Source organism: Hevea brasiliensis, chromosome 6 (assembly GCF_030052815.1).
Source record: "Hevea brasiliensis isolate MT/VB/25A 57/8 chromosome 6, ASM3005281v1, whole genome shotgun sequence".
Lineage (NCBI taxonomy): Eukaryota > Viridiplantae > Streptophyta > Magnoliopsida > Malpighiales > Euphorbiaceae > Hevea > Hevea brasiliensis.
Genome location: NC_079498.1, coordinates 99,687,632 through 99,709,120, shown reverse-complemented (window position 1 = coordinate 99,709,120; position 21,489 = coordinate 99,687,632). Strand labels below are relative to the sequence as shown.

At 32.3% G+C, this 21,489-nt stretch overlaps 1 protein-coding gene across 1 annotated transcript; it reads right to left on the bottom strand.

Annotated features, from left to right (window-relative positions):
* Nucleotides 1–1,426: 1,426 nt before the first annotated feature.
* LOC110641244 (deSI-like protein At4g17486) lies at nucleotides 1,427–3,249 on the bottom strand. The gene is made up of 3 exons (XM_021792901.2): nucleotides 2,943–3,249; nucleotides 2,209–2,496; nucleotides 1,427–2,117 (listed from the first exon to the last, which is right to left on the bottom strand). Exons 1-3 carry the CDS (start codon nucleotides 3,079–3,081, stop codon nucleotides 1,879–1,881), a joined length of 666 nt encoding a protein of 221 aa, XP_021648593.2. The 5' UTR covers nucleotides 3,082–3,249; the 3' UTR covers nucleotides 1,427–1,878.
* Nucleotides 3,250–21,489: the final 18,240 nt, after the last annotated feature.

The following is a 21,489-nucleotide window of genomic DNA, read 5'->3' as shown; positions in this document are numbered from 1 at the left end:
CTTGACCAAATCACCTCAATCTCCCTTTCCTCAACTCTTTCTCAATTGGCATCTCTTATACCCTTTTTCTAATACTCTCATTACGGACTTTATCTAGTTTAGTATGACTATTCATTCACCTTAACATCCTCATCTCCGCAACTCTTATCTTAGACACATACGACTTTTTCAATACCCAATACTCACTACCATATAACATGGCCGATCGTATAGCTGTACAATTAAAAAATAAAAGCTAAAAAAAATACAAAAACAAAAGTCCACCCAATTATTAATCATAGTGAGGTAAGGTAATTTTCTTTTTGAAAAGAAAGAAACAGTGATAAAGAGTAGTTGGTAATTGATTGAAACCTTCTTTTTGACATTTATTTTATTTTAAATATTTTCTTTTACACTTTGAAGGAAGGCAAATATGGGGTGAAACATATTCCATCACAAAAGCAAGAGGATATGACAAGCTATTGATATGCCCTTCTTTATGGAACCATTGCAGACTACAGGAGGCTTCTGATTATTGAATTCCTTAGCAAGAGAAAGCAAAGAATAAAGCTCATTCTCTGCATTTCTGCTTTTATTTTCTCCCAATTTTTCTTAACTTTAGAATTTCCAAGTCTCCAAGCTTTCCTCCCTTTGCAAGTTCAACTTTCACCCTGTTGTGTTTTTTCTTTTTTGTCTTTGGGAAATTTGCAATTTGGTTTCTAAATTTTATTCTATATTACACTTTAGTCCTTAAATTTTAAGAAATTAATTATTTAGTCGCTGAATTTTACATTATATTACACTTTAATCTTTAAATTTTGAGAAATAAATTATTTTATCCTTTTAATTTTAATATATAAAATAATTTAATTTCTATAATTTTAATATTTATAATAATTTCATCCTTGACAAAATGACTACATTTTTTCATATATTAAAATTATATAGACTAAAATATGATATAGTGTAAAATCTAAAGGCTAAATAATTAATTTTCAAAAATTCAAGAAGTAAAATATAATTTAGTATAAAATTTAAGGATTAAATGATTAATTTCTCAAAATTCATGACTAAAGTATAATATAGGATATATTTAGGGATCAAATTATAAATTTCTTTTTAATTTTTACTTTATATATATATATATATATATATATATTGTCTTTTCACCGAATGGTATCAAATCTCTGCTCAGATGCTGTCCAAAATTTCTTTCTTTTCTTTTTTTTTTATTTTTATTTTTTATAAGTCTTGATAATATTACAGAAGCAATTTTCATAATATACAGATTTCTCTTTCTCTTGAATGTAGTGTAAGTGTAATGAGTTAGTAAGGGAGAAAAAGAGAAAAAATAATTGAGAGGAAATTAATATCAAAAAATTTACAAATGTCAGGTTAATATGAATTTAGTATCTAATAAAGTTGAATAGCGAAAAAAAAAAAATCATATAATCGATCCTAATTAGTTTAAGATTAAGACTTATAAATTTGTCATTGTGGTACATGGGATAAAAACAAGCTAAAATGAAAATGTACAGGCTTTTATATCTCATGCTTAATTTCATTTCTCCAGGCAATACAAACTTGTCAAAAGCAATGGCTACAAGAAACCAAAGAAAAATGAGGTCAACTTGGATGATACTGCAGAGACATAACATCAATTGCCAGATTATAAAAAATTTCAAAGAAAAAAAAAAGCATACACATGTGCATGTACGTGCTGCATGCCTGCATAATTTCCCAGAAGAAGATGTTAGCACCAAAAATTCCAAGAAAAAGAATGAAACAAAAAAAAAAAGAAAAAAAGAGAAATTATAAATAAAAATTTTCTTCCCTTGGTTTCCTTGGAACATTGCAAGAAATTAAAAAAAAAAATCAATTCTTTCAAATTTATGATCATCAAGGTGATGAAGAAATCAAAGGAGAAGATGGTGGAAGAGCACGTCTGCTTCTACTTCTACTTCTACCACGAATTTGATTTCCAGAAGGAGATGATGAATTAGAAGAATTACGTGAAAATCTGTTGGATTCACTTGTTAATTTTTTCTTCTCTGTTTCATCAACCTTCTCTTCCATTTTATGGTGCTGAACTCTTGTTGAATTTAAATTTGCAGGAAGCACACAATTGCATAGAAATCCTGACCCCAAAAAAATTAATTAATTAAAGTTCTGGCTATTAGAGTAAATATTGAAATTGAATTTCAAAAAAAAAAAAAAAGAGTTTCTTACCAATTCTGGCAAGGCGATTAACCCATCTTGGGATGGGATTAGCAGTGAGTCTAATACAAGCATCATTGCAGAAATGGTTGCAGTTCTTAGTGATCAAATTATAAGCATTTCCTCTGTATTTCTCTGCAAGTTCCTCCATTACTGCCCTCACCTCTCCAGGCCCCATTTCTGTTTTTCCGATTAAAATTGTTTTTCTAAATGTAAATCCATCACACTGTTTCGGTACTCCTTCGAAAATTCCTGTTGTTGGATACTCGTGAGCCCCAAAAGCATACTCAACTCCATGAACTGCATTTCATGATCCAAAAGGAAAGAAAGAACATTACCTCACAGCAACAGATTGAACTTTCTGGGATTTTTCCCAGAAAGGAAAAAAGAGAAACAGTATTGTAGTTCACAGCCATTCCTGAAAGATTTTGGATTTCCATGGGGAAGAATCTAATTCTGCCAAAAGTTCTGTGAAGTCTAATGTTACCGCGAATCCCAGAACAGGGGAAAAAAAGAAATAGAAAGATCTGAAATCTAAAATTTATATCATTCCTGTTTTTCTTGCACATTCCCATTTACCAAACACTAAGCCAGCTCCTAAAATAAAGCTACGAATCACCATTCAAGAAACTCAGTAAGCGATCTAAACAGCAAAATCTGACACAATAACAGATCTAACAAGCAGCCAATGCAACCAAAAGAAAAATCAAAACATAAAAACAAAGTAAACAAGAAAATTCAATCACCTTGTACACCAGAATGATAGACTCCAAGTCCAAGCCAATAAGCGTAGCCATTCATTGGTGTGAGATCATAAACATTAAGGTACACTGGCACAGATCCTCTTGAATCCTTTTCTGAATTCAATTTCTTTCTGCACAGCATTTTCTTGATTTTTCTTTTCTTTCTTTTGTATAAACTCAGCCAACCTCATACAAGAAAATGCATTATATGATAGATGACATGATAAGCTGTGTCCTTTCTCAACTGGTGTGAAGATGAACTCACTCACTCACTCTTTACAAGTAAATAAGAGACTGCTAAAAGTGGGCGTGTTTTGTTTTCTGCTTAAATTATGGATTTTCTCTTTTTTTTTTTCCTTTAATTTTTTTTAAATTTGGAATCTTCTATTTAGGAACACCACACCGGCGGTCAATAGTGCCGCTCTGTAGACTATGGTTTTTAACAGATAATTATAATATAGCCAGCTTTTGGATTTAATATATATATATATATTATTAAATAAATAATATATCTTTAATTGAAAATCCGACATCGAGGCGTCAAACCTTCTCATCGATGTGAGATTTTGAGAAAGATCGGTCGGCCATCTCTAAAATAACTTTTATCGGTTGAGCAACGGCCCTTCCACTTAGTACCGTCGAATCATTAAGGTCGACTTTCATCCCTCCTGGATGAGTGGGTCTTGCAATCAAGCTTCCTTTGCTTTTGCACTCGAGGCCCAATCTCCATCCAATTCGAGAAAACGTTTGCAACCCTCCGTTACCTTTTGGGAGGCTTACACCCCATAAAAACTATATACCTGGAATTGTTCCTAAACCTGTAGATCCTAACACATGATTAGAATTCTAACTCTTTCAAGGTGATATAATAAATCAGGTTAAACATTAAAATAATTTTAATTAATTATAATTTAATTTTATTTAAAATTAAATCGATTCAATTTTATTATAATTCAGATTTGGAACCTATAGCTAGCCAAATGTAGGTGCGAGCCTGTTCTCCCATTTAAGAATTATAATATTTGAAATATTTTTGGGAGAAAGTAACGTTTACTCATTGTGATGGTTAGTGGGGTATGTATCATATTATGATATGGGATTAATGTGTGGGGGTGCCCCTTTTTTAAGGGAAAAGGAATATCATCATATGATTAGGTGCACAGAATTAAAGTGGGACCCAATCGGATGGTGGTGGTTTTAGTATAATCGTGATTAAATAGATTATCACGAGAATATAAAAGGGTAGGAAGGATTATAAATTATTTTTTATTTTAATTAAAAAAATAATCTTCTAATTTGTATGGTTCTGTTAAAGTCAATAAGGTTAAGAATGATTTTGACTAGAGTATCAAGTATTAGTTAAGCGTCCCTTTGAAGGACAGGTCTCCCTTTTTAAAAACTATATAGAATTGAATCATTCTAATTTAGTTTAATTCAATTCGACAATCGATTGTTAGACTTTGATAAGTTTTTTAATTTGTACTTAATTTTTAAGTTATTTGATCTGATTTTGATATTAATTTAAATTTAATAATTATTAATCAATAAAATTAAATAATTTTTATATATAAATACATATAATACATAAATTTTCTATAAAAATAAAATAATTTAAAAATCAATAAAGCAGTTAATTTGGTTCGATTTAATCAATTTTTTTTCTTCAAAATTGATCTGAGTTGAAATAACCAAAATTTATAAAATTAAAACTCAACTGAACTAAACTAAATTACCTTAAAGACCAAACCTTATTACTAAATTAGGACAATTCGGTTTAGTTTATTCAATTGAAACAGAATAGTGCTCACTCCTAAACTTATATTCGAGTATCATAATAAGTTATGAACAGATAAAAATATTGTTAATTTTTATATTAATTATATTATTTTTTATTATTTAAATTAATTTTAGAGTTTACAAAAATTTTAAATTACTTGTCTTATTTTTATTTAACTTTTACTTAATTAGTTTTTTAATGTAATTCAAAATAAAAATTTTAAAAAATCAGAAAATCTTTTTTTAAAAAATCGTAGCTTTCATGTTTTAAAAACAAATTGTTGATTTTCATAAAGAGAATCAACTAAAAAAAATATTTTATAACTTTTAAAAAAATTAAAATTTATCAATATGAATTGAATTTCAAAGTATTTTAATTTTATTTTTTTATGACTTTTTTAATATAAAAATATTATTTTATTATAATATAAAGTAAAAAAAATTATAAAAAATTAACTAGAATCAGAAAAAAATTGTTATTAAAAAAAATCGTAACTTTCAGGATTTAAAAAAAAATATTGATTTTCATAAAAAATAATTAAAAAAATGAATTCATAATTTTTTTAAAAATTTATCAATACCAATTAAAAATTATTTTAATTTTATTTTTTAGGGCATTCTCTCCTCTAAGGCCATGTTTTTACTAATTATCAAAATTTATTGCTTTATTATAATATGTGAAAAATATTTTTTATTATAATATAAATTGAAAATTTACAAAAACTAACTAAAATTAGAAAATCATTTTTGAAAAAAAAAAAGATGTAGGTTTCATGTTTTTAAAAAAATTATCGATTATGATAAAAAAAATTAACTAGAAAAAAGAGTTCATAACTTAAAAAAAAATGATTAATAATAGTTGAAACTCAAAGTATTTTAATTTTATTTTTTATAGTTTTTTATTCAATGGTATTTTTTTTACTTTATTATTAAGATTTATAAATTTATTATAATATGTAAAAAATATAAATGATAAAAACATATATTAATAAATAAAATAATATATTACTTTTTAAAAAATTGTCCCAATTTTTTATAAGTGAATAGATATTCTCTAAAAAAAAAAATTCTTTTTTTTGGGTTGATTGTGTCCTTATTCTTTACAAATAGACTTTTATATAATGGAATGGGGTTTGGTTTTGCAATGTGACAATGTCCTTATTCTTTGGGTTGGATAAATGGGTTCTCTAATCTCTAGTGAAAATATAAAATGGCACAATTGTCATGGAAAAGGAAATAGGCTTTTCAAGCTTTTATGGGAACAAGAGTGACAACTCTAATTTTCTTGTGTTCTGAAAAGGGTAATTCTGAGACATGTGCCAATTGTTATTGTCAAAGTGATTTTTGAGGATTGTGGAAACTCTGTCTCTCCAATGCTTTTGTCAATTATAAACAAAAACAATGAAACAAAGAAAGAAATAGTTGTGAAGCAATCTGCTTTGCTTTATTCCCAAGTGGGCATGCCTACAATATGTTCATTTTCATCACATAAATGAGTTACTTTCATATGAAAATTGCTGAAAATTGAATCATTATTTGGCTGTGGATGAGTTCTGTGTCCAGCTCCAAAGTTGTTGTTTTATATCTAATTTTGAATAAAATGTTGAATTTTGTGAGAGTTAGAGGTTGATATGATCTTATCCCTTATTTGGAATGTAGAATTTTGTAGGAATTCAATCTGATTGATTTTTTTTTTCTTAATTTTCATTTTTGAAATAAAAAAAAAATTATTTTTTTTTATTTTAAAAAATTTATTTAAAAAATAAATAAAATTCACACAATTATATGAGAATTCTTTTAATTTTTTTTAATAATTTATTGCAAATCAACCTTAAAAACTTTTCCTATAATTTTGGGTTCATTCTAGTTATTAAATCCAGCAATCCAATTTATTTTTCAAAATTTTTTATTTTTAAAATAAAAATATTTATTTTATCTCCCATCAACCTTCTTTCTCTCTCTTAACAAACTCTCAATTCTCTATTCAATCTATCCTCCCCATATATAGAAAATTCCCAGAGCATATATGACGATGAAGGTATGGAAGTGTGAATAGCAAAGGAGCCAAATTCCTTGAAAAATGTGGAAGAGCTTGGAATTGAAATTCCATTAGCTTCCAAATTTTGGTTGGTAGGTCGCTCAGCTAACTTGGACTTTGCTTCTGGTTATGTTCTACCCCGTGCGTGCAGCAACGGAGCCAAAAATTTAATTTAGGAGGCTCAATTAAAATCTGTTTTTTGTTAAATAAATAACAATTGATAAGAAAAAGTTTTACAAAAGTTAATATGCTGTTACAATTAATTTATAATAATATAATTAAATACCTTAATTTTTTTTAACAAAATTAACTTGATAAAAATTAAATAGAATTGTTACTAATTAAAAAATAATATAAATGTTTTATATTATGAAGTAATATGATGGCTTAAAATTGAAAAATTTATCTAATTTATCTCAAATTTATTTTTTTCAAAATAATAATAAAAAGTAAATTTAATTAAAAAGTATAAAAAGTTATTTTAACCATCCTAATTTTAGATATGTTTTATCATAATCACATATGTCTAATGAATATATATATATATAATTTAAAAAGTGAAAAACTACCTTATTTGATTTTGAAAATATAACGATTAAGTTGTCGGTTTTATCAAAATGACAAAAATTTAATTATTTAAATTGAAATAAAGGTGAAACTAAGAATTTATCATTTGAGGGGAGGGAATAAATATTAATAAGAAATAAATAAAATTTTTATAAAAATAAAAGGATTAAAATAAAAATATAAAATATTAAGATATCAAAATTAAACTATGAATGAAATTCACACAAAGATAAAAATATTAGAGGGACAAATAATAATTTTGCAAAAAAAACTAAAATTTTAATTTTAAAAATTGTAGAGGGTAAAATAATAATTTTTTTAAAAAAAATACATTAAATTTATGGGTAATTTTTTTAATTTTAAAAACTTATGGGGGCATGGCCCCTTATCTCCAAGTAACTCTGCACTTGAATTGAAACCTGCTTTAACGATATGGTATAAATTATTTTGTTGAGAAATTGTAAAGTGCGAAACTAACTTGTTTGATTTTGATAATATATGGATTAAATTGTATACTTCATAAAATATTAAGTACTAAAGTATAAATTATTCTACAAAATATTTATTTTTATAAAATTGTTACTATACCCCTAAAAATTTTTAAAATTTCAAGGGGCTAGTGCCCCCCCTTACCCTAATCTCCCTCCGTTCGTGCATGCATGAGAACCCCATTCACTATATATGTATATAGTATTATAATACTAGTTGAATAACATTATTAGAAATAATCTTTTATTGGGAAAAATGCATTTTTAATTTTGAGGAATTTCATTTCAATTTAAAATAATAAATATGCTTAGGAAATATATAATGGCCTAATGCTTAAAGAAAAACCCTCAATTTTTTGAGCTTTTATAATTATATTCAATATTTTTAATTTAGTTTTTTTTATTTTAAAATAAATTTATTTAAACTCTATTTATTTTATAGATAATATTTATTGAAAAATATTTTTCATATCTTTTAGTGTTTGGATACTCAGATTATAAAATAATAATAAAATTTTCTTAAAAATTGCTGACATGACATTGACTTGTCACTGATATGATGTTGATTTCAAGCCACGTTAGCAACATGTTTGCCACGCTGTTGCCATATCAGCACGTACCAATCACATTAATAAATAACATTATTAGTCACTTTATTCCTTAAGTGCTAAAGGTGTTAAATCACGTGCCCTTACATATAAAAGAGAAAACATCAAACCCTTTGTAACAAAACGTGTAAATCATAGAGTGCTTAAATGTATATTTCCTTACCTTTTATTATAATAGACTTATCTAGGAGCTTTGCAATTTGTAAAATAACTTTAACTATGACTTTGTATGGAAATATTGTTTTATGAATATTGTTAGTTATCATTTTGTTTAAGATACAGTAAAATTAAAAAAAAAAATTAACCTTTTGATCTCAATTAATTTTAATTTTATTAAAAATAATAATTAAATTTATGAAAATTTATTCTCTCTCTCTCTCTATATATATATATGGAGAATGAGAGCTTCAAATTATTCTTTTTCGGTAAGCATTAGCTTGAAACTCTGTGGCATTTGGCTGTAACTCTGTGGCACTTGGCTTCAAAATGATTATATTAGCATATGGCTTTGATAAGCCAATCAAGAAAAACATCATAAACATCTCATATAGACAAGTATCATAAGCATAATAAGCACATCAAACAATGGTCAATAACATTCTGTAAACTAGCTACTTCTAACATTCATATAGCACAATCAATACAAGGAGACAAGCAATCATCGTATTACTTGTAAGTAAAGGAGAAATCTACAAGGAATAGAGAGATAGGGACTCAACGATTGGTGACTAGTCAAGCTTAACAGTGGCCAACTAGTCATGTAACGCTTCTCTTGGAACTGGATAGTATTGTCCGCTTTGACCCACTGGATCTCATGGCTTTGTCCTTTTGACCCCTTCTTTAAGGGTTAAAAGCGCGCTATTCAGATTAGAGGTTTGCTACCTTATAAGGCCCTTCACCTTCACCTTTCTTTCCGATGTGGAACTCGATTCATTCTTACCCTCCATTTGGACATGGATACCAGTGAGCCTTGTCTCCCCCAGAGGACCGCTCCAGCTGAGACCTTCCTTTTTGCACAGGATGTTACAAGCCCAGCAGCTTTCACCTAATTTGTCCTAGAACCACACCGTATTGAAGGAGGTCAGCTCTAATACCATATTGTAACGCCCCTCTTAGAACTGTATAGTATTGTCTGCTTTGGCCACTGGACTTTATGACTTTGTCTGTCATGACTCAACCTATGGGCCAGATCGGCACTAGGACTTGGGCCAGCATAAAGCCCTCGAGACCCGTAGTAAGTCTTACTATTCTCAAATCCATAACCAAGGCCCAAAAACTTAGGCCCAACATATAAATAAAATAAAATAAAATAAAATATTTTTATTCGGGTTAACCTAATCCGATAACAATAAAAAACTGAAATCAGGGGAGCCCCGCTCAACTCTGATACCATCACTTACAAATTTTTTAAATATCATATAACTCTTCATTTATTAATCTCAAGAATTTAAATTAACACGATTTCTAACAAGGTCCATACTACTATTAACACATACGGAGTTCTAGATTTCAAATTTAGAATAATAAAACAATTAAATAACTGACGTTGAACCTGCAAGGAAGAAAGCAGGTTGCTCTGTGAAAGAACTCCTTCTGTAGCCTGAAAAAATAGGTGAACAGAAGTGAACGTTGGACTCAGAGATTAAAATACTAATTTTAACTATAATTTCTATAGTTACCTAGAGTTAATGTATCCTAAGGAGTGGAATACAATACCATCAAAATTTTTATACACATCACATCATAACAGCAAAAAGATAAATTTGGAGTACTCACGCACTCATATAATATTCAAACAGTACATATATGAGAGATGATCCCCTATACAACTCTCTTAATCCAACCTCTACCAGTTAGTGTCTCTCAAGCTGTACTTTTGCTTGATAAACCAAATGCGGGGGCCAGTAAGATCATCTCGAGCCGTGCCTACCCTGACTTATCCATAAAGGACCGGGTCCCAGTGAGTATCTCTCAAGCCGCGTCTACCCGTCCTATTCATATCCAATACCACACACCACACACCACACGCACGCCAACGCACGCACACTACTCTAAATTACCATAAACAACATCTATGGCACTTCATCAATTAAGAATGCAATATAAAATGTGCCTAGTATTTAATACATAGATACATATTTATAAGTGATGATGAGCATGTCTGAATATATAATAATATTAAAATTATAATTAAAATTAATATTTTACTCACAGTACACCAGAGGCTATTGTGGCTGTTGGGTGGAAGAAAATAACTGACCTCAATCACCTAGATAATTATATTATAGATTTATTAGTATTAATTCAAAATAAGACTCTAAAGAGACAACAGACAACCTAATTCATGCCGAAAATCTAACAGAGTTTCTCCTATACCTGGGACCTACCCAACCTACAAAATGGTTTAAATAACACTTCTAAACTCAACTCATACCTCATCATCATTATATGACCCCTCCTGAGCCCTCCAAACTAGGCAATAATCTCAACATCAGACAACTCAATCATAAGATTTTAAAACTAATATGTTTCAAAAACTATCCAAATTAACTTTAAAAATTTTATAAACTTGCCCTGTGGTCCTTAACAATATTATAAGGCTATTGCAAAAGGAATTATAATTTTCTAATCATCCACGAATATTTTATGAATTTTATTCTAACCCAATACAAAGCAAAAATTGAGCAATGTAGAGTTCAGGTTTACTTATGTCAAATATGACACCTGGAACGCATCCAAAATGTCTGATAATACTAGGATTGACTATAATATTGACCACGTTCTGAGACGGGCCATCAAACTGCCATATCTGATTGAAAATGCGATCCCCGTGCTAGTGAGCTATCCTCGATCTGATTGCACCTAAATTAAGTATAAATTTTGTTAATAATTATCATAAAATTATTTTTAAATTTTGGGAATCAAAAAATTTCTAAAATCTCACTAAGCGATCTAGACCGTCCGATTATCGTCTTTTTCAAATGGTGTTCAATCGAAGTGGGACTGGTCCTATCTCAAAGATTTCGCCGTCCTAAGTCCATCATGGTATCGGATTTCCGATTTGACGGTCGAATTGCTGGAAAAATGGCCGAAATGCTAGCTGCCCAACATTTTCTCTCTCCTCCTGATCTTGCCGGAAAACTCCATGGATTCCGGCATGCTTGGCTGGGAACTGGGGTGCTCCAGGAAGGTTCGCTTGCGTCCTCCACCTCTATTCGATGGCGCAATGGCCGGAGTTGGCCTCCAATTCACTCAAGCTCTCTCTCTGACCTGCACTGCGCCACCTCTCGCCGTCTAGAGTAGCTCCGGTAGCCATTGGGTGGTTGTCCTATCAACTAGCTTGGGCCCTTGCCAGAGAAGAAGGGAAAGAAAAGAATGGGGAGGGGGAGTTCGGGAAAGGATGCGTGAAGGGGAAGGGTGGGGGAAGGGGAAACATAGCTGATGAAGGTTTTTTTTTTTTGTGTATATATATATATTTATATATATAATGCTTTTTAGGTATAATTTAATAGGTTCAAAATTCATTTCAATTGGGTTCTAAATAAAATTTTGTGTATAATTAGACAATAAAGAAAATAATAATAATAAATATAGTAATAATAGTTATTATAATATGTATAAAATTAATAACAATTTAATTAAACTATATTATGATAATTGATTTAATATTAATGTATAAAACTAATCATTTTAATTAAAATTAGACTATTTAGTAATTATAAATTAAGTGAATATTATTAAATTAATATTTTAATACCATATATAAAATTTTATAACTTGTATTTTAAAATTCAGGCCATTACACTCTTCCCCCCTTAAGAACAATTCGTCCTCAAATTTTTGAATAAACCAGGAATAAAGGAAAGAAGATTATTAGTACAGGTGCAAGCATTACTCCTCCAGCTAAGCAAAGAGGGTTAAAACACTTTATTCTCCAAACTCTTTGTATATTATAGATCACATTCCTCTGCTCTCTGATTTTTACTGTAGTGTCCTAACTATTATCATCTCTTACTAGAGATGTTCTTATCTTGTAACTATTCATTAGCCATTTTTTTAACATTTCAAGTATTTGCTATACCTCACTGCTCTTGACTTGATGTCTCATAACTTCAATCAATTTCGTGGTTAGCTTGCGCCCTAACACGTCTCTTAGTAATTTTTGTCCTTATTCTTCCTTTTTGACAATTTATGTTTCTCAAGGACATGACTTATGTTCCTTATCCTAAGGCATCCTATGAGTAGCTTTCCTATAGCACCTAACTTAGGCATCTTGTTCGAGATCTTTACTCGTCTTATGACCTCAGTGGTCAACACTTGTGCATCCCTTATGGCACTCCAAATTCCTAATTTACTTTGAAACATAACTAAGGTACTTAGACCGACCTCTATCTATCTCATGTAACTAGTTAGGTAAAGTTTCCTTCAAGGGTCAAGTGTACCATTTATGAACATTTGAAAGTGAACTGGGTCTCTTCTCTTATATAAAAAAAGTGTTTATATTCCCTGAAAACTCAGTCCATGCGACTTTATCATTTCTCGCTCCTCCTCTGAAATGGGAATATCTTAACTTCCTCCTAAACCTTCTTATTGTGTGACATACTTCCTGATACATTGACACTTAGGTTGAGGATCTACTACTCCTTGAATCTATTACCTCACCATAACTTATTTTAAACATCCCTTGGTGTGTCCCTAGCAGGCTTATTCCTTCTTATTCTCATAATTGTAACTAAATTTATTGAGCTCTTCTCCTGTCCTTGGGATCTTATCCACTTCCTTTTTCCGTTTCAGTTATTGTTGATATCCTTTTAACCTACTGTACTTATTCTTTAACCTCTGTCCTCTCTCATTCTTATACTTTTTTCTTCAAGGATGTCCATCTCATTATCAACTTTATCCTTCTTTTTATTTCGTAGTCCTATCTTAATTACTAGTTCCATTACTCCTGGAATTCTAACCTTACAATTGACTTCTACTAGCACATTCTTCATATTATGTAACACATGTAATTGACCATAGAAAATTCTTCTTGTATCTCCTTTCCCAACTTGACTACCCAACATTATTATTCTCTATTACCCTTTGTAGGAAATTACTCATCGTGGTTAGGTATGAGCTCTTGAAACTATAAGTTCCACTTGAACTAACATGGCTGTGGGAATTGTGTGTTATGCCTTAATTGCAGACAAGATACTCCACGCGTTCATTCTCCTTAATATAACTGCATATACTGCCCACAGCTTTCCAAACTTCAGCCTCAAATTTACCCATCAGCAACAATTTCATTTATTGAAACTCAGCCATAAATAGTACTTCCTCCAGCTCATAGTTTAAAATGGTTGCAAGCCTTGGTAGCTAACTCAATTTAACTCCTGTCACTATTTTGATAGTCCTTTCATACTTAACATTAGGTATGCACTTACCGTCATTCTCATATCAGGAGATTGTGTATGAATTGGTGCCTACCAAACTCTCAAATAACTAGGTCTCCTTGACTCAGTCTCTATCCTTATATAATCCTCTAGAACCAAAAGCATGAGCTAAACTTGAAGACAGAAAAATATCCTCTTACAGTCAACTACACCCGATTGTCTATATAATAATGTTTAACCTATGTTTCTTGGTCTTTCTCTTCAAATTTTATCATCTCCTAGCACAATTGTGCTCTACCTATAAGGTATCATCTGTATGAACCCTTTACCATACCATTGTCCTTCTTGACATAATACTTTATAATTTATTAACTTTGCTTATACTCGATTTATGATTCATACCTATCATCGTTTATGTTGTGCCCTTAACTTTTGTTGAATCCTGAAAGATTTCTCTCACTAATAGATTCTTCCATCACTAATTCCACCCTTACCTATGGTCAAGTAGTTTGATCCTTGAACTTTCTAGTGATTTATAACCACCTATACTTGTCACTTTTCGTTCTACCCCTATTATTGTTCTGTCATTATTGCTTCACTGCAAAGTAATTCTATTGATCACACTAAAGACGTTTGCCTAACATTCATAATGAACCTCTAACTACCTTATCACTACCTCAAAAGTCTAACCTGATGCCTATGTGTTATTATCTATCAGTCTTTCCTCTCACCATACCTATTTGATCCATTAGATTGACTTTTATTCAATTTACTACTTACTAACTTCTTTTATCTACCTGATTAGATAGTTCAAAATACCATTGCATACCTTCTAGCTTTTGCTCATTGTTATTGTATTCCTTGCCTAATCTTCTTGATACTGTTAACAAGTTAAAGGAATTTTGCCCCATTGCTATACATTTCTCTTTAGGAATAGGGAATAGATAGAGTATGATCCAATCATGCAACTCCAGGCTCTATATTCTAGCCCCTAGCACTACCTCAGCTACATCATGCTATGAGTATCACATTACTAGATTCCATACCTTTATCACTATTCTCACTATTATGGTCCCATTTTGGGTTTTCCATCCTTGTCATTCACCTTGTGAAGAATAACACTTAGCCTACCCTATATCTTAACTTTGTTTCTTTTATTCTGCGCCCTTCAGGTTGTCCCTTCATTTATTTCTTTTATCTTACCCAAAATAGAACTTGACTACTTTATCCCCAGTTCCATCCTTCTCCCTAACATGACAGTTGTACTTACTAATTGTATCTTTCAGAGTCTCTACCAAGTTATCACATATTTGTGCTACTCAGATTTGGTCCTTTGACTACTCTAGCTAGTATTTCCACTGGCATTTAGATTATGTTGCATCTGTAATCAATTGTCAAAATTTTCATTCTACACTTTCTCTATCTACTAGCCTTCTGTGATTTATCTTCGCTAATTTATTACTCATAACACTATTATAATTAGATTATACTATTGTTTTGAACAATATAAAGTCAAAAAGGAACTCAGGAAATTGCAGTCATACATTTATTGTGTGATCTATATTCCAATCCTTTAGCCTACATAATATCCTTACTACCTTGAAAACTGATTTTGCAGAAATTTTATTTTTTCCATGTTTACTCAATTAGCCAAAACTTAAGATACTGGGCACCCAAACCCGTCATTCAATTCAAAGGCTTTACATTCATCATGATCTAATCATTTATGGTTCCTATAATGGAACTCGTATCCTCTCCAAGATACCTGAGCCAACTACTCTCTACCACACTCTACAGTCCCATTTGGGACACTATTCTGTAGGTCACCATCCATAGTAGTAACCCTCTGTCCCTCCTGAAAGGATAAGATCATTCCTTACATAACAACTGACTGCCGCCGAGGTATTGCATCTGCCATTTTGCCTCAACCCTGTCAGGCCATCTGCTCTCTTATCATACTGCAAACTTCTTAAAATGTCACTTCACAAGCTATAAACATCATTCATAGCATTTTGTCTCCTTTTAGGAGCAAAGTCATATTCTGTACCTTGTTGCCATGCAAAGGAGATACTATTCTCACTACACTCTGGGCAAAACATCCATCGTACTGTAAAAACTATCTAAAATCCCATACCGAAACCAGATGGTCTCACTCTATAGATGTCACCTTTACTTTGCAACTAATCTGCAACCTTTGGTTTGATGGCAGCTCTTGATGTAACTCTAGCTCATGCTAGGTAACCAAGTCACTGACTCTAGTTACCATCCAACTGTGACCATTCAATATTCTAACTCTAGACCCCTAACCAGGAGTTCCCAACTCCTTTGCAGATATAGAACTCTGTTCTGGCATAATTGTACCAAAACAGAGGCCATCCACAAACACCCTCATTATAAAGCACCACAGGGATGCACGCAACTCTACACAATAATCTCATATCGGTACTATAATTTACAGCTTACAAAGTAGACATCAAGAACATTGTATAGTTACTATGATATGTCCTGATAGACTAGGTCTCCCAATCTCCTATTTCTCTTGAATTTAATGATATCATAAACTTACTCTAATTGGGTTATCCACTGACAACTACCAGCAGTGGTATCCTCACCTTTATCTAAGGCAACTGTCTGTACTATCAAAACTTACCTTTATGTACTCGTGCCTAGCACCAGATAGGCACACCACTTAGACCCATACTGTCAGAGATAAAATTTCTTGGAGTATGTATTTCCATAGCAGACCTCAACACATCTGCTAAATCTATTTCACGTCACCATGCACTTCGCAAAACAGAGGTGCTAAACTGAAGCGCTCTTAAACTAACCAAGGAATAACATAAAATCTAGAAATAAGGAATTACAAAAGAAGACGAAATAGGATCCTATACTCTGCATGTAACATCTTAACAAGACTCCTTTTACACTCCCAAGTATACTCTTTCCCATGAATCTGGAGCTTAGACTCTGATACCACATTTGTCATGATCCAACCTATGGGCCAGACCAACACTAGAACCTGGACTAGCATAAAGCCCTCGAGGCTCATAGTAAGCCTTACTGTTCCCAAATCCATAACCAAGGCCCAAAAACTTAGGCCCAACATGTAAATAAAATAAAATAAAATAAAATAAAATATTTTTATTCGGGTCAACCTAACCCGATAATCATTAAAAACTGAAGTCAGGGGAGCCTCGCTCAACCCTGATACCATCACTTATAAATTATTTAAATATCATACAAATCTTCATTTATTAATCTCAGGAATTTAAATTAACACGATTTCTAGCAAGGTTCATACTACTACTAACATATGTAAAGTTTTAGATTTCAAATTTAGAATAATAAAACAATTAAATAACAGACGTTAAATCTGCAAGGAAGAAAGCAGGTTGCTCTGCAAAAGAACTCCTCCTGTAGCATGGAAAAATAGGTGAACAAGAGTGAGTGTTCGACTCAAAGAGTAAAATACCAATTTTAACTATAATTTCTATAGCAACCTAGAACTAATGCATCCTAAGGAGTGGAATGTAACGCCATCAAAATTTTCATATACATCACATCATAACAGTAAAAAGGTAAATTTAAAGTACTCATGCACCCATATAATATTCAAACAGTACATATATGAGAGTTGATCCCCTATATAGCTTTCTCAATCCAACCTCTGCCAGTGAGTGTCTCTCAAGCTGGACTTTCGCTTGACAAATCAAATGCGGAGGCCAGTGAGATCATGTGACACCCCTTACCCGTGTACAGTATACCCGAGTAAGTAATGCCACACGGTGTACCGGCACACTCTAATATTCCTCAATTAATTTATATCATGCTTTTGCATATAATTTATGAAATACAATTTATTTGAGCCATTTATCAAAAGTATTATTCATTTAAGGTTCCGAAAATTTTAAAGAAAATCCGGCGGAGTACTGGCTAAAAATGGAGAAAACCGTTCTTCAGAACCTGTGAAACACTTCCAAATAATTTTCAAACAAACCCAACTTCAATTCATCAACAGAGTCTCAATATCAAAAACTCAATAATATTTCTCAATTTCAGTTCTCAATAGCCTTTTCATTTCTCAACATCTATTTCTCAGGGTTCTCATATATATAAATAACAATTAAAAGCTCAAATTACTTCCATACATAACCATAAATCTTTATTATTTACATGAACCTCAAAATACACTACATAATCCCAAATACATATGAGAAAATAAAAATTTAATTACAAAATGACAAAATGACACCTAGTGCCCTACCAATGCACTGCAGGTAGTGAGGTGACACGGACACTGTGCAGATCTGCAGGATGAACTCACCTAGTCTGCGGTCTACTGGGCTCACAATCGGGATCTCCAGTACCTACGCGTGGCAAAAGCAACGCGCTAAGCAATAATGCTTAGTGGTGCAATAATATAATAAAAGAAAATAGCAAGAAAACGAATATATAGTGAATGTGTATGATTCATTTGTTTAGTATGGTTATATATACATTAATTCAGTAACTTTGTTCACTTTCATTCATTTGGTTGCCCAAGTAACCTACACTAGACGATCGGATGGATAACGGGTAACCGCACTGGTTATCAAGTACCTCGAGCCGTCAAACCATCGTTCTCATATGCATCTCCCGGTGTAACAGCGGCTAACAAGTCAGAATATATCGAGCACAAGGCCAAAGCTCAATACAAAGTCGAATGGCTAAAAGCCATAAAATCACGAATGGCATATTGCCATGTGCGATCTTGCTAATCGAACCCTATTGGCATGCCAAACTATCCAAACCAATCATGTTAGGTATACTAGGGCATTTGAAACTTTTAAATTCTTCAATTTGTGAATTTCAAATTTTTAGTGTCACTATTCATCTTATTGGTCAACAAAAATGTTGACTTTTAGAATAAAAATATGTACATCGACTTTGGCACTCCCTACATACCACATTTGGCATTCCAAACTTGTTGGCATTAAGCATTTATACCATTTCAAAGTTTAAACCAACACAAGCAGAATTTTCAGTTTTGGTGAGTCAACTTCACTGTTCCATTGGACACTGTTACTGTGGAAATTTGAAGAAATGTAAAACATGAAAGTTGTTCCTTATTTTGTCTAGTTGAATTTCCTTTTTTGAATCACTCCATTTGGATTTTTGTAGCTCCAGATATGGTCCAAAAACCACAGCTGGCCGGATGTGCATTCTGCAGAAATTACCATATCTACAGTAACATGAACAGTGACTGCCACTGCCATTTGGGTTAGGTTCTGGCCATAATTTGGGGTAGGTTCCTTCATGAAAGTTGTTTGTATATGTCTTAACTTGTTTTTGTAAAAATTTCAGGTCAATTGACCAAATCTACAGTGAGTTATGGACAAATGAACAGTTACTGTTCATTTGGTCAATTCTGCAGAGGCAGTTGCAGGGTGTCCGGATTGGGGCCAAGTTTTGGTCCTCTTGCTTTGGTCTTTTGGGCATGGTTTCTTCAGCAAAAATGTGCCATTATAAGCCTAGTTTCATGTTCAATTGGCCAAACACCAATTGGACTAACACAGCCAAAGTTATGGCTGTGTAAGTGGACTGAATGTTCAGTCCCTCTGCTGCTGTCCTAGGGCAGCTTACTCATTCTCTTTGCAATCCTATTTTTCAGTCCATTTTATGGTCAACATACCTAAAATGGTCACTAATTGACCATTAAAATGTGCTCTAACAATTTCCTAAGCCAAGTCAATTTTTCACTCTTCAAAACCCTAGTTCCATTATAGGTTTTCACAACACCTTAAATACTAGCTCCTTCAACAATCACATGCACACATGGTTTAAACTTGGTCTATAGCCCACCTTAAGTCCATCAAAACAATCAAAATAATTCCTTCACAAGGGCTGCCAAAAATTCATAGTATATATACACATAATTCTTGTTCATTTTAGTTGCAATTCTCACTCAATACAAGTTACAATTCATGAAAATAAGAAGTTTTAAGTGTCTAATGCACTAACCTTGATTAGGGCAGATTTTTCCCAAGCAATTCCTTCACTTTCTTGGCTTTTCTTGGCTGCCAAGCACTCCAACAAGGTGTGGGGGTAATTTTTATTGAAGGGATCTAGGGTTTTTGGTGCAAGATAAGCAATGTTTCAAAGCTTGGAAGCTTGAACTATGGTGGAAACCCTCTCTTTTCTCTCTCTATGTTTTTGGCTGGTTTTGGGGAAGGAGATGGCTGCTGGATCTTTGATGAATTTAGTCTTCAATTTGTCTCTTTATTAGTTAGTCAAATAAGGGCTTAATTGTGATTGGTTGGTAATTATAAATGACATCACCATGATGTCATAAATAGCCCTTTTTCCTCAATTTCTTTTCTTTCCTCCACTACTCAATTTCAATTTAATTTCTAGTAATGTTTATTCATATTTTATGTCATATTAATTATTTAATCAACTGGACAAGTCGGCCAAAAATCACCTCTGAAGGCGAAATGACCAAAATGCCCTCCATTTAGCTTAACGGGTCAAAATTGTCTGTACCGATTGAAAAATTTTTCTAAGTATTTTCTTGGCATTCTAATGCCATGGGAACCTCAATAACCCTTCTCTGGAGTCCCAAAAATTATTTTATAATTTTTCCCCCGGGTCTAGGGCTCCTCGTTGCGAGAACCGCAACTTCCCTCTGGTTACCCATCGCTTGGGCACCGGCTCGTTTAACTCGGTTGTATTTTATTCCTAAAATTTTTACTAAATTTTTCTTATTAATATTTGAGTTAATTATGGTTCCTGACTTTACTTTAAATATTTTTCCGGACATTCTAGCCAGGGACCATCGACACCAGGAGCAGTAGGATGTACGGAGTAGTTACTGGGAGGGTGTTACAACTCTTCCCCTCTAATTTAAATTTCGTCCTCGAAATTTACCTGATGCAAATAGTTGAGAGAACTATTGCCTCATCGTCTCTTCACTTTCCCAAGTTGCCTCCTCGGTGTTGTGGTGCCTCCAAAGCACTTTCACCAATGGAATTTGCTTGTTTCTCAACTCTTTCACTTCCCGAGCTAGGATTCGTAGAGGTTCTTCTTCATATGTCAAATCCGGTTGTATTTCAATTTCTTCTCTGGAGATGACATGTGAAGGGTCTGAGCGATATCTTCTAAGCATGGATACGTGGAACACATTGTGGATCTTGTCCAGCTCTGGTGGTAAAGCTAGCCTATAGGCAACTGGACCCACATGTTCAATGACTTCATATGGGCCAATGAACCTAGGGCTTAACTTACCTTTCCTTCCAAACCTCAATACCTTCTTCCATGGTGACACCTTGAGGAACACTTTGTCGCCAACCCCATATTCTATTTCTTTCCTCTTCAGGTCGGCATAAGATTTACATGCATGCGAGGCAACCTTTAAGTTGGCTTTGATTGATTTCACCTTTTCCTCACTGTTTCACAGTGCAGCCCTACCGATTTGTCTTCGCCCAATTCAGTCCAAAGACACCGAGTTCTACATTTTCTCCCATACAGTGCTTCATATGGGGCCATTTGGATGCTAGCTTGGTAGCTATTGTTGTATGCAAATTCTGCCAGTGGGAGGTATCTATCCCAACTTTCCTCAAACTCAATGACACAACTCCTCAGCATATCCTCAAGGACCTGACATATATTTCATGTTATTGTTATCATTTCAATTCAATATTTGTATCAATTTCATTGGTT